Raw genomic sequence first — 14,680 nt, forward strand, 5'->3', positions numbered from 1 at the left:
AAAAAAAAAAAAAAAAAGAGATCAAGAAGTTGATAGGCCAAAGTGAAAATCAACCTTTGCTGGTTCAATAAGCAATAATAGCCAGCCATTAGCCTTCAAATATAAAAGTGTTTAATAATTGCAAGGAATTTTATGTAATTAATCATGAAGATTAGTTCTGTACCTTACAAAACTGTTATGCCAAGAAAATTACAGTATACAAATATCTGCACACATGCTTATTAAATGTTTTACTATAGTGGGAAAATACTTAGCAAATAGAAAGGTATAGTTTTTAAATAAATTACTTGATTATTCAGAAAGTATCATTTAATTATTTTAGAATGTAATATTTTATTTCTCTTTCAAATTATCTGTTATTTAGAAATTACAAGGCAAGAAAAATTTCACATTTACTCAATTTTAATGAAGTAATACTAGAAATCAAATCAAAACTAGACAAAATTTAATCAAATTAATCTGCATGGTGATTAATTTGTACACATCATAAAAACATAGTTAAGGGAATTGATATAAAATATTACAGTGATTTAAACCTTGACCAACTTATTATTTAGCACCATTGACTTAATATCATCCATCAAAAATAGTAAACATAACATCTGCAAAGAATATGACTTACAAATCTTACATTTTTTCATTCTGTTCCATATGCTGGTGATTCCTCAGCAGAGAATTTGTCGTTTCTGTTTCCATGAATGAACTTCCTTTGGTGGGGATGCTTTTTGCCTTACCATCTTCTTTCTTCAGGCCTACTAATTTTTCCTGACTTCTTCCTTCCACAACTTCATATGCAGAGGAGTAGCTTATTGGGGAATTATTAAAGCAAGGGTCCATCCACTGCTCAGAAATTCCTGGTGAGTCTGTTCTATGTTTGTTGGTGCTAGAGTGGAAGACTTCATCTTGCAGTATGAAGTCACTGCTTGGAAGGGCCAAATGATTTTTCTGGGTTTCTGATTCATCTCTCTTAGTGATACTTATATCCCCATGTTCATGTGCATATCTGCATTCATTACTAAGTGTCATCAACTTCTTAAAATAATAACAGAAATTTTCTGCAGTATCCAAGGTGAACACATCCCTGAACAAATAAATGATGAGACCATTTAGTATTAAATACTATTCAGTAAGTATAAAACTTCAATAGATTTTGCAAATAAATTTTGTTACATGGCCTAAAATGAACACTAAAATTAATTAAAACATTCACTGTAAATTACTTCTAGTTATTTATAAAATTCACCTCATTATAAACAAAATCTTAAAAATTTTTTTATTTAATTTAGAACTGTCAGTCCAGACAAAATGTCTGGAAGATTTAGGACCATTTTTATTCAAGATATTTTTGGTACAACTGAATGAGAAAAATTCATGCTTTTATTACCATAAACATGAGAAATCATGGCTGCCTAAATTTGGAGAAGTTATTTATGAAATAAATTTAAAAAGTACTTTCTGCATTGACTCTTGCCACATAAAATATTTGTATTGGACTTTTAAACAAAGAATTTATGTTATGGGAAAGTTTATATTTCTATTTTTCTTTGGAAAAACAATCCATTGCAAAGAGATTTCAAATATTTTAAGACATAAATAGGTGAGATTCTCTTTAAAAATTGTGGATTTCTCTTTTGTATATTGTGATTTATGTAATTACTCAAACTTTCATGTGTTTGTCAATAACAAATGTAAAGGATATATGAGCATTATTCTTAGAGACATTTTATTTATCTTCCTTTAAACCTATCATATTTTGAAAATGTTTTACTTATTTCAAACATATATTTTATGGATATATTTAATATATAGTCACAAGTTTGTTTATTTTTCTTCTGAAATAATGCACTACATAAAAATATTTCATCACAACAAACAAAATGGAAGCTATAATTATTTCCTAACAATGTAAATATAATTAGTTTCTGTGTTCGTAAAGTTAATTACTAGGCATTAGCAAAGATTCCCTCAATATATTTTTCATATTTTGTATTTTACTCATTTTATTTACTAAAAATTCAGAAAAGGTACACAGTGATATGAAATGTTTATGGTAAGGTGCTGAATTCACTGATACAGTGCATATTATTTTTCCTGTTATAAGGGAGACTCATCATAAGTGAAAAAAATGTGAAAACATTTCCTGTAGCTTATTTGTATTTTATGAAGAAATGCAAATTTTAAAATCCAGTTTTAAAAAGATCAATTATAATTCTATTTATTTATTTATTTATTACTATGGATTGAACCCAGGGATACTCAACCACTAAGCCACATCCACGTCCCTTTTTTGTATTTTTAATTTTAGAGACAGGGTCTCTCCAGTTGCTTAGGGTCCCACTAAGTTGTCAAGGCTGGCTTGAACTTGCAATACTCTTGCTTCAAGCAGCCTCCTGAGCTGTATAGGTGTACACTACCACACCCAGCTTATAATTCATTCATTGTAATTCCACCAGGATTCAAGGTGGGGTGGGGAAAAGAAAGTTCTCTTTCTTTAGTATCTGATTACGATTCAGCTTCTGTGCTCTGAATACATGTAAGAGTTGACTGCATTTTTCCAGTGTGGTGCTGTAATACCTTAATATATACATATATTTAGTACATGTATCTTAAAATTTGGTCCTGTAATACCTTAATATACACATATATTTATTATATGTACCTTAAAATTTAATATATATTATGTTATAAAACTTGTTTTACTCAATTGTAACATTTTATTTACCTAATTTTCTTTTATGTTAATCTGTGAATTCTTTGAGGATAGTCTTGCCCATAATAATTGTTAAATAAATTTACAACTGATTATTGATAACTAATAGAATGAATGTTTGCAGTGCCTTGAAACTTTTTTCAAGTTTCTATTTGTTTTATCTAAAATTTTAGCATTGAAATATATCAAATTACACTCAAAATATATATTGATGTATTTCCAAGAATAAAACCATGATGTCTAGAAGTTTTTCTAAAGGTAGAATATCCCCTGAAACACACTGATTTAAAGCAAAAACAGCATGATTGTGGCAATCAGCATATTTAAAAATTATGTGTATATTTTACTTTATTTTAAATACTACCAGGAAGAGATAAGAATCTTACCTATTTCCATTGATATACTTTTCACTTAGTAAGTTAAATTCCCGAATTTGGGACTGACAAAATGCAAGCAAATGTCTTGATTCTAGATGACAGTGTTCTTGAGTGTGGATTTCTGAATGAGAGTTTACCTTATCACCATTAAGGATTTTTAGAGAAGGTAACACTTCAAGTAGAGAATGCCTATTAGAAATAGAAAACAAAATGTTAATCTTGATATGAAGAGTACATACTTAAAAATTACCACATGTCTAAGACATAAATAAGCACACAGTGTATTTCTCAGAAAATGCAATTGATTTTGCAGAGAAAAATGTACAGTTTGTTTAAAATTTACAGTATCCTGACATGCACAAAGTAAGTTTTAGAGCTCCTGATGTGCATTTTATCATTTTCTTCAAAATGCACATAGGAAAATCAAAAGCAGAAACTTATGCTGGAATTGGAAGTATAAAAGGCTGCATTATGAAAAGAATGATAATATGAGATAAACTCTTACTTAGCAGATAATTAAAATAATACTGGTGAAAGTTACCATTTTCTTCAGAAATAGAGATGAATTTTCATTGTCTTAGTAAAATGTAGTGACAAAAGGGCTAATACAAAAGAGTTAGGAGATAACTTTCATGATCTGGAACACCTAAAATTACATTTTCTCCCAAATCTTTATAAGGATTATAATTATAACAATTATCAAAATGTGATCAAAAGTCTGTAACAAGGGTGGGAGTTGTGGCTCAGCAGTAGAGCATTTGCCTGGCACATGCGAGACCCTGGGTTCGATCCTCAGCACCACATAAAAAAAATGAACAAGTGAAATAAAGGTCTTGTGTCCAACTACAACTAAAAAATAAAAATATTAAAAAAGTCGGTAACAATTTATAAAAAGTCAGAAAGCAAGAGTTTTCCATTAATCCTGGTCTTTAAGAAATAATTGCCCAAATCTTACACAAAATAGTGTAGTAATCTTTACACAATGATGTTAATGGTCACTAGGGACAAGTGGACTCAATGAACAAGACTCCAATTTTAAGAATTAATTGGTCCTTTGAGGAAATCTACAAAACCCTGATGAAAGATTTCAAAGAAAAATACATAAAAGGAGAGAGATATCCCATATTCACAGGTAAGAAAACTTAGTATTGACAAGATGTCAGTTCTTCCTCTATTGATCTAAGGATTCAACTTAATCCAAAATCAAATCCCAGCAAGTTTTTTTGTATACATTAATAAATCTATTCTAAAGTTTATGTATAGATGCAAAAAATTAGAATAGCTAACACAATATTAAAGAAGAAAAAGTTAAGGGACTGACACTGTCCAACTCCGAGACTGAATTGGACAATTACAATAACCAAGATAGTAAGGTAATAGGTAAAAAATAAAAAGAGACAAATATAGCAACAGAATAGAATATATAGGCCAGAAAATAGAGAAATAGAATGATCTGATCTTTGACAAAAGAGAAAAGGCAGTACAATGAAGCAAAGATTGTATTTTTAACAAATGGTTCTAGACTAGTTGGACACCCACACTTAAAAAACATGAATCTAGACAGACCTTAAATCCTTCACCAAACATTAACTCAAAATTGATAATAGAACTAAACGTAAAATGTGAAAGTATAAAATTCCTATAAGATAACATAGCAGAAAAACCTAGATAACCTTGGATATGGGATGACTTTTTAGGTCAAACATCAAACATTTGATTAATGAAAAAAATCAATAAGATAAACATGTTATTAAAGACTTCTACTCTATCAAAAGACTATGTCAAGAAAGTGGGAAAACAAGCTACAGAGTAGGAGAAAATACTTGAAAAATATAGGGTTGATAAAAGACTGTTATTCAGTATATACAAAGAACAATGAAAAGTCAACAATAAGAAAATGCACAGATTAATTAAAAAATGGGCAAGAGACTGACCAGATATACTCATTAAAGAAAGCATAGAGATGGTTTTAAAAAAAGTAGGAAAATATATACATCATACTAATTTTGAAGTGCAAATTAAAATAACCATAATATATTAATATACGTTTTAGAAAGACCAAATTTTGAAACACTGATAATAACAAATGAAAGTAAACATGTAAAGCAAAGAAAATCTTCCTTGCTGGTGGGAATGCAAAATTACATAGTCACTGTGGAAGACAATTTAAACATTTCTTATAAAATACTTACATCCTTACCATATGATTCAGCAATAGTACTTACTAGTATTTACTGAAATGAATTAAAAATTTGTGACTTCTAAAGTGCAAGAAGTAAAATCAAGAATCAATAAATAGGATGGATTTAAACTAAAAAGCTTCTTTTCAACCAAAAATCTTGGGATAAAATCTTTACCACATGCACCTCAGATACAGCATTAATCTCCAGGATATATAAAGAACTAAAAAAACAACACCAAAAAAAAAAACCAAACAACTCAATCAACATATGGACTAAGGAACTGAACAGACACTTCACAGAAGAAGAAATACAATTAGTCAACAAACATATGAAAAACTGTTCATCATCTCTAGCAATTAGAGAAATGCAAATCAAACCTTAAGATTTCATCTCACTCTAGTCAGAATGGTAATTATCAAGAATACAAGCAACAATAAGTGTTGGTGAGGATGTGGGAAAAAAGATACACTCATACATTGCTGGTGGGACTGCAAATTGGTACAACCACTCTGAAAAGCAGTATAGAGATTCCTCAGAAATCTTGTAATGGAACCACCATTTGACCCAGCTACCCCACTCCTTGGTCTGTACCCAAAGGACTTTAAACCAGCTTACTACGCGATTTAACAGATAAATGAATAAAGAAAATGTGGTACATATACACAATTGAATATTACTCATAATATGAAATTATGCCATAAAGAAGAATGAAATTATAGCATTTGCGGGTAAATAGATGGAGCTGGAGTATTTCATGCTAAGTGAAATAAGCCAAACTGAAAAAAGCAATGACCAAATGTTTTTTCTGATAAGCGGCTGCTAATCCATAATGGGGGTAGGAGGTAGGGAAAAATGAAGGGACTTTGAATTGTGCAGAGGAGAGTGAGAAGAGGGGAGTGGGTGTTAGGATGGGAAAGATAGTGGAATGAGACATATATACATGTATGATTACACTAGTGATGACTCTGCACCATGTTCAGCCAGAGGAAGGATAAATTGTGCTCTATCAGTGTACAATGTGTCAAAATGCATTCTACTGTCATGTATTACTAATTAGAACAAATTAAAAAAATAAAATTAAAAAATTATGTCCACATCCAAACTTGCAGAGATCTTTATACTGGCTTTATTTATAGTTACCAAAACATGAAAGCAATCAAAATGTCCTTCAGGAGATGTGTGGATAAAGAATCTGTGGTATAAGTAGCCAACGGATATTATTAAGTGCTAATAAAAGGTGAACTATAAAGCTAGGATATAGGGAAAATTAAATTCATCTAAAAAGATTACATATACTGTTAAACTATATAACATTTAGGTAAAGGTAAAATTATGAAGACAATAAGATCACTGGTTGTCATAGGGTGGAATTGGGAGACAAGGATAGAGAGAACACAAATTTTTAGGGCAGTCAGTGGAAGTATTCTCTATGATACAACAATAGTAGGTAAATGCCACTAAACATTTGTCAAGAGTCACAGAACATAAAATAGCAGATTAAACCCCAATGTGAAGTATGAATTTGGGGTAACAATACCGTGTCAATGAATTTCCTTGATTGTGACAAGTGTACCACTTTGGGCAGGATGTTAATAATGGGAGAGGTGGTGCATGTGTGGTTATGGGGTATGTGGAACTCTGTACTTTATGCTCATTGTTCTGTAAATCTATAACTGCTTCAAAAATAAATTTTATTAATCAAAAAAGATAAACTAACAATTATTTGACACAGGAGGAGGGGTGACAGGGTAAGATTACTAAAATGGTTAAGATTTAAGAGGGAAAATTCCAATGAAAACACTAGTATCAGTTATTCCTATTGGTAGACTGTATAGGCTGGTTAACATATTCATTTATATAAACCAAGTTGAAAAACAAAACAATAATAGTTTCTTCTCATGGAAGATATGACCTGCAAGGAAAAAATGCATAGGGTTAATCAAAGCCATAAAGCACACCTGTATATAATTGCAATTTATGTAATCTTGAAACTGAATTAAAGATAATAACGAATTAATCTTCCTCCATGACAACAACAACAAAAAGAATAGAAAATTTCTTTATTTACCAAGGATAGAGATGGTTACCTTCCCAAATCGCCTTTATCCCTTTCCAGAAAAACATCTTTTTTGCTTACTGATATTTAAATAAGAAAAGAGGGAAAACAATTTAGGTCTCATTATTTAAGGGAATTATCATATACCTTACAATGTTAGATAGCTAAAAAGCTTTGTCATTGTGCTAATAAAACTTTGAAAGAATTAAGAATATTTGGATACATATATTTTGAACCTATTTAGGAAACTTGAAGTTACCAATGTTTATCAAATCATAAACTGCCACATTTACCATAAGGGCATATATTGTGTTTCTGGTTGCATTCAATTAAGGATATGGTTCAAAAGCCAAATGTTATATTAATATAATAGCTAATCATCACAGTGGTGACAAGATAATCAGAGGTAATCACCAAAAAGATGAAATATTAAATACTACATAAAATCTTTGATTAGGTTCTCATCAAAAAAGCAAAAGTCATTATCTGAAATTTAAGTTATTAATAATCAAAATAGATGACGAGATCAACTATCCAGATTCCACACTATTCTACCCTGCAAATTTGTTTATTACATTAGCAATGAGGCTACATTGTGTTGTTGTTAAGTTTCCATCAAACTACCAAGTTTTTTAAAGATACGACTGAAAGGTCAAAATAAATGATCTAGTTAAAATCATAATATATTAGGTATGAAATAATGATGCTTTTGAGATAGATAGTAAAAGAAATTAAGTTGAGAATGTGTCTATGTTCCTTTAACATTAAAAACAGATATTCTGATTCTTTGTATTGTTTCTTTAGGTTCTACTTCTTAAACTGTAGATGAGCAATCATAAAGTTTTGACAACTTGATGGAAGCATTCTTGAGCATAACCATCTCATAACCAGTGTTTTTTAATTTTGGGGTACCAAGCAAATTTCGGTCTGATGCCTTGGGACCTGACTGGCAGAAGGAAGGAGGTATGTTCATAATACTCTCTAGTCTTTGAAAGAAAAAATGTATATCTGATAAGGAAAATCTTCTCCTCCTTCCCAGAAATTATCCAAAAATAATTTATGACAAAATTAAAAATCTTTTTAAACCAATCTAATAAAATTCTAGAGGCAAGAATGTAATAATTTATTTTAATAAATTAAGATTAATTAATATAGATTAATGAACAAATATATTACAAGTATATTTAATTTAACAAAATAATCTTTATGTTCCATGCAGCCAAAATAATGAAAAGTAAAATAAGTTTAAAGATAATTTGGCACATTAGGTATGTAATTAGCTGTTCCTACTGGTATTATGTGGTAGTTGTTCATACAGAATTGACACCAGATTAGCAAGGGACAAATTGATGGTTTTATCGTCAAATACTCTATTTACTCTATTTTCGACATAGTTATCATTAAGTATGATATTTTAGCTATGGAGAATAAGTCTAGTGAATATGAGTTAACAGGGCTTGAATTTTTATATCAGAAATTTTGATGTTACATTAATTACCTTTATATAAAATAGTTTCCAAATGCTTTATTTTAGCCATAATGTTTTGAAGATATTTTTCAATGTAAAAATTTACTTGGATCTTCACAACTGTAACAATAGCTTGAAATTTATGAATTATATAATCAATATCCAGATTGAAATTACTGTTTTATTTTAAATATTTTTTCTTTAATTTTATTTTAAAGAAACATTCCTCAGGCCTGCATAAGATAGCAGTACATGGATTAGCTTTAATTTCAAAATGCAGACGTTCAGGAATTTATGGTGAATATATTAGAAAGTGCTGTAATAATTTGATTAATGTTGGAAATGAAGTATAAGAATACTGTGAGACCTCAAGATTAGTTTTTCCAGCTGGGCTTTTCCTAGTCAAGGGCAGAATCAATATTTCATTCAGTGCAAACTTCCCAGTGAATATTCTGCCACTTAAGAAGGTCTATTAATCAACAGTGAATGAAACAAATTCCCATAGGAGATTTCAAACTGAGTCTGTAGATTAAGCTTTAGAAAGAGATTTTTTAGTACATCAGTTTTGTCTGTGTTATCACTGGCTAGACATGAAAGTAAGAACCCAACTGGGAAAATCTATAACTAATCCCTTTGTTGGTACCAAGGGGGTTACATAAAGTTCACTGAAACACACTGCTTAAAGTCTGAGTTTGTCCTTTCACTCACAAATCGATGTTTTATAGATTTCTAGATTTTAATCCTTTAAATAAATGAATTTCTTCTTTCAATTAATGAAAGGTATGTTAGACTAACTGATCTAAGTAAAATAAGTGGCATTTAGTTCAGAAAAGTTCATTTCAACATAAGAATTATAACAGTCAAATAAATGTACATATCTACACTATAAAAACAATTAATTTTCTTTCATTATTGATTATTTCTCATTAAATACTTCCTTTTAAACCAAAAAGCACATCTTAAGACAATAAAATATGAATATTATATTTATGAATATATAACAAATTATTTCAATATATTTTACCAACAGCATATTTAATGCAATAAAATAACTTTCATGCTTCATACAAACAAAATAATTTTAAAAATTCAAAAATTATTTGGGACATTAGGTTTGTTTATAGTTGCTACAACTGGTAATGTATGAGCTGTATGGATAAAAAGTGATATCATATCAGCAAGAGAATTCAGGCTCTATTTGCCCAACATATAATAAAAAACCTATGACCCCTAAGGATTTTGTTTTCAATAATGAGCAAAACTCTTTATTTTTATTTGGCATCAAAGACTTGTTTCATATAGTGTATAGTGAAAATAAAAGTACTTATCTAAAAATAAACCATCAAATATTTTTATCTGAAATAATATCACTTGCCAAGAAGTGCCCTTTAGAAATAATTATAATTATAATTTTCATATTGGAAGTTTATATCTAAAATCTGGCTCCTAGCAATGAGGACTTAAACCTTGGGGATTAGTACCGTAAACCCTCATGGAAGTGTAGCACATCCCTAGAACTTGAGCTACTACAGCTAAATGGAGACCTAGACTGCTTCTATTCCGGATGAGAGAGTTCCCCCTCTTAGCTGGTCAGAGCCTAGCAGTATATTTAGGTGAACCTTCTATGAATAAATCTTTTAAATATCTGAAAACTTTGATTCTATCATAATTTGAAGTTGACTATTAGCGGATATTTCATATAGTCATTTGTCCCAGAGTTGTTGTTTTATTCCCCTCTCAAGAAACTTGTTTAATTTGATAAATACTTTATGGTACTATAGAGTTTGAGGACTCCAGTTTTAGAACTCAGGATATTGATAATTACTAAGACTTGGCAATAATACAATTGTTAAATTATAGGGATTAACTTTTTAAATAACATGAATAAAATCTAAAAAAGTAATAGAAAAGGTAACACAGCTGAAACATGGATTTTTTAAGCCATTACCTATTATAATGTAATTAAGTACTGTAATATAGTTCTTCAAAATACTGTTGCATATCTACAACATACAAGAAACTGTGTTGGTACTGTATAACCACTATAAAAATTATAGACAATTTACTTTCACTAAGAATATAAATTTTCAGATAATCAAGAGTCTTAAATTATTTCCTTTATAAAATTTAATAGGTATAAATGAAATTTCACAACTGAATGCATACTAAAGAAATGTTACAGTTCACAGTGAAGATGGACAACTAAGTACAGTTTGCACAACTTAGTATTGTAGACAAGCTGCTAAATTCTCTGTGTAAATAAGTCCTTTAAAACATAAGGAAATGTATTCTTTTTTGCCCTCCAGTCTAATTCCAAGTTCTAAATAACAATTATTTTATGCTTCCTTCTGTTCTCTTTTAAAAATTGCATTTTTGTTCTTATATGTAGCAAAGATAAAGAAAATTGTCATAAAATTTATATTCAAGATGCCCCAAACTCTATGGTTTGAATAAGGCTTACCCCTTCTGAAATTCATACTAAAGTTTAATCCCAGGTATGAGGAATTAAAAGGTGAATACTTAATCTCACTACAGTATTTAGAGTCCCCATGAAGCATGGTAGAGTAGATTTCAGAAAAGTTAGAGACCAGAACACCGCTGCCGCCCCCCACACACATACACATCCCTTGTCCCTTACACATGATGCCCTGTAGCTCTCTGCTAGTAAGAAGGCTATCACCAGATACAGGTCCTTGACCTTGACCTAGAACTGGGATCCAAAATAAACTGTCTCTTTTCTTCATAATTTAGCCAGTCTTTAACACTGTGTTATTAGCAACAGAAAATTAACTAATGTAGTAACCAACATCCTTTCCCCAGAAAATGAAGGGAGAAATATATGCTAACTTACTAAGGTTAAAAAAAGCAAGAAGGAAGCCATGAGAAAGAAAAGCCATCTAGACACTTATAAGGACAGGGATTTTGTGTCCTAAATATCCTGGGAGCTATTTATTAGGTTAAGTGATCTTATCTAGCACAGAATGAGTGGGGAAGAGTATGTTCTTACTGTAGGAGTTCAACTGATATACTTTTAATTGCCTGCTAAAATTACACCTGCAAATTGCCCTAAAATAACTTCTTCCCTGAGGGAAAAACCAACTTTATCTGACAGAAATAAGAAGGGCCTAAGATAATGCCAGGAATATATTTGGAATTAAAAATGTAATATCCCATCTCGAGAACTACAGAATCCCAACTACCCACACTATTTCAGAATTTGGAGTTCTTCCTGATTTCTCTTTCAGAAATAAAACTCTTAAAACCAAAAAGGATCCTGGGGGGATGAAGGGACAAGATATATATATCTTGAATGGGAAAAACATAATAAATATTCTAATTTTAAAATAATAACATTTCTTGTGCTGTGAAAATAAACAGTGTAGAAGTAGACTATTTGTATGCTTAATACTAAAGAAAAGATTAGTACTGGTCAACATCATATGTAAACGGAAAGACTACAAATAGTATCAAGGATAAAAACTCAAAAATATTACAAGAGAAAATATATCCAAAGCTTAGAAGAGGTAGCCCATCAATTAAAATGAGAAAAAAATAAACCACAAAATATAAGAGTGTCCAATCCAAGGATTAGTAAACAATGTTCATTTAATGATTCAATCTAAGGCAAACATTATAATTTAGATTTTGTTTTGAGAATCATCTTTTAGTTTTTTGACATTAAAAACTATGCATTTGGACATATTATATATAAAGTATACTAGTTTATTTCTATACCACAATTAATTTAAAAAAATGAAAATATATGTGTATGTGTATATGTGCATATGTGTATACATACACAGGTATGTGGTGTATGTGTGTATATATATTTATTTCTTCTAGCTCCAAATTGGAAAAATTTTCACAACAATTTGGGGTTACTTTCATTACTTTTAGCACTTTATAATACCTGTACTTGCTAATAACTTTTAATTTCATCACTTATTCTCTTATGTCTTATTATTTATGCTGTGGAAAAATATCTCTCCAAAATACCATTTTAATTTTAAAATAAATACTTTTCAAATAACTATTCAAAATTATACTATAGTTTATTAAAAACAATAACACATTTTTATGTGCTGTGTGAGTAGCACTACTATGAAATGTTTTAATGATTTAACATACTTAGTCCACACAGAGTCTGTAACTATTCTCTAATATTCTTGTTCTTGACATTTCCTCTTCTAAGGTTAATTTGTAGATATGATGAGTTTTAGCTAATGGAAGCTGATTGAATTGATCACTGTCCTTTTAAGAGGAATGGTTAAATGTGAGTTGTGCATACCCCTTGTATTTTTCCCTTTCTCACACCAGAGTCTATTAGCTTAAAACAAAAACAAAAACAAAAACAAACAAACAAAAAAAAACAGGTGTCATTGAAGTAACATGACAACACATCTGAAGCAGTCTAAATTTGAGTCTTCTCAGATTGTACAGGCTGAACTCAACCCCATCAGATGTAACACAAGCAAATAATAAACTTCTTATTATACTGAAACACATTGACTTATGGTTTCTTTGTTATAGCATAATATATATTTTCCTATGGGGTAGATATAATTATTAAAATAATTTTGTACATGAGGAAACTAAGATACAGTAAAGTTAAAATAACCTGCACATGACCAGTTAACATAGTAGCAGAACTAGACTGCACCTGAGCATCAACTTTCTCTTTTAAGAAAACTTTAAAGTGAAGAATATGCAATCATCTTGATTTGATCTTTACTCAAAGTATACATGAATTAAAACACAAAATGTTATAACTCATAAATATGTAAAACTATTCTATGTTGTTCAGATATGAGATGTCCCCCTAAAACTACTGTATTAATGCAGGAATGTTTGGAGACGAAATGATTGGACTATTAGAGCTATAAACTGATCAGTACATCTACTTTGAATGGATTGAGTGGCAACTCTAGGCAAGCAAGGTGTGGTTAAAGAATGTGGGTCACTGAGGGCATGCCCTGGAAGGCTTCTTCTTCCCAGTGGTCTCTTTTCCCCATCCTTCTCTGTTTTTGGTTACCAGGAGCGAAGCAGTCCCCCTTCAACAAAGCCTTCTATAATGGTTCCACCTCAACTTGGATCCACAGAAATGGAGTTGGCCTCCCCTACTAACACCTCTGAAATCATGAGCCAAAATAACCTTTTTCTCCTCTGAATAGTTTTTGCCAGGTGTTTTGGTCACAGTGATGAGATATGTGTTAGCTTCTTAGCTAAAACATATGTCAATCAAAAAACTTTTAAAATACCAAATATACAAAAAAACAAAATAAAACAAATTACAGTCAGGATATAATTAAAGTAGGAAGCTTAGTGATTAAGATGCCATTTTGTCATCTAAACAAATGTCTTTTCTTTAAATGCAAAACCTAAGACAATAATATCACACTAAATTTGTCACATACTCAATGGTTTAGGTCATAATTATATTTTCAAATTTTCATTAATTCATACATATCCAAGAAAATTATTTTAGGCTGAAGATTTTTTAAAAATAATTTTATAAAACTTTTCAAAAATAACTTTAAATTATTTTAAAAATTATTTTTAAAATTAACTTCTCACTAACAATTCCTATTTTAGGACAATTTTCTTCAAACTGTGTTTTCTGAAGCCATAATAAAAGATGCTCGGGGGTACAAAAATGCTTCTTTAAGCCAGGTGCAGTGACACACATGTATAATCTCAGTGACAAGGGAAGATGAGGCAGGAGGATCACGAGTTCAAAGTCAGCCTCATCAACTTAGCGAGGCCCTAAGCAATTCAGTGAGACCCTGTATCTAAATAAAATAGAAAAAAATGACTGCAGATGTGGCTCAGTGGTTAATTGGCCCCGAGTTCAATCCCTGGTACCAAAAAAAAAAAAAAAAAAAATCC

At 30.3% G+C, this 14,680-nt stretch overlaps 1 protein-coding gene across 8 annotated transcripts in view; it reads right to left on the reverse strand.

Moving 5' to 3' along the window:
• The window catches only part of LOC107139799 (ALX homeobox protein 1), a 219,733-nt gene that overhangs the window by 143,201 nt on the left and 61,852 nt on the right, over positions 1–14,680 (reverse strand). For all 8 annotated transcript variants that reach the window (XM_048804423.1, XM_048804414.1, XM_048804427.1 and 5 more), the window contains 2 exons: positions 3,097–3,276; positions 632–1,081 (listed from right to left, as the gene is read on the reverse strand). In XM_048804423.1, the coding sequence (XP_048660380.1) occupies positions 632–1,081; positions 3,097–3,276 (630 nt within the window). The remainder of the gene's footprint in view (positions 1–631; positions 1,082–3,096; positions 3,277–14,680) is intronic.

This window comes from Marmota marmota, unplaced genomic scaffold (assembly GCF_001458135.2).
Source record: "Marmota marmota marmota unplaced genomic scaffold, marMar, whole genome shotgun sequence".
Taxonomy (NCBI): domain Eukaryota; kingdom Metazoa; phylum Chordata; class Mammalia; order Rodentia; family Sciuridae; genus Marmota; species Marmota marmota.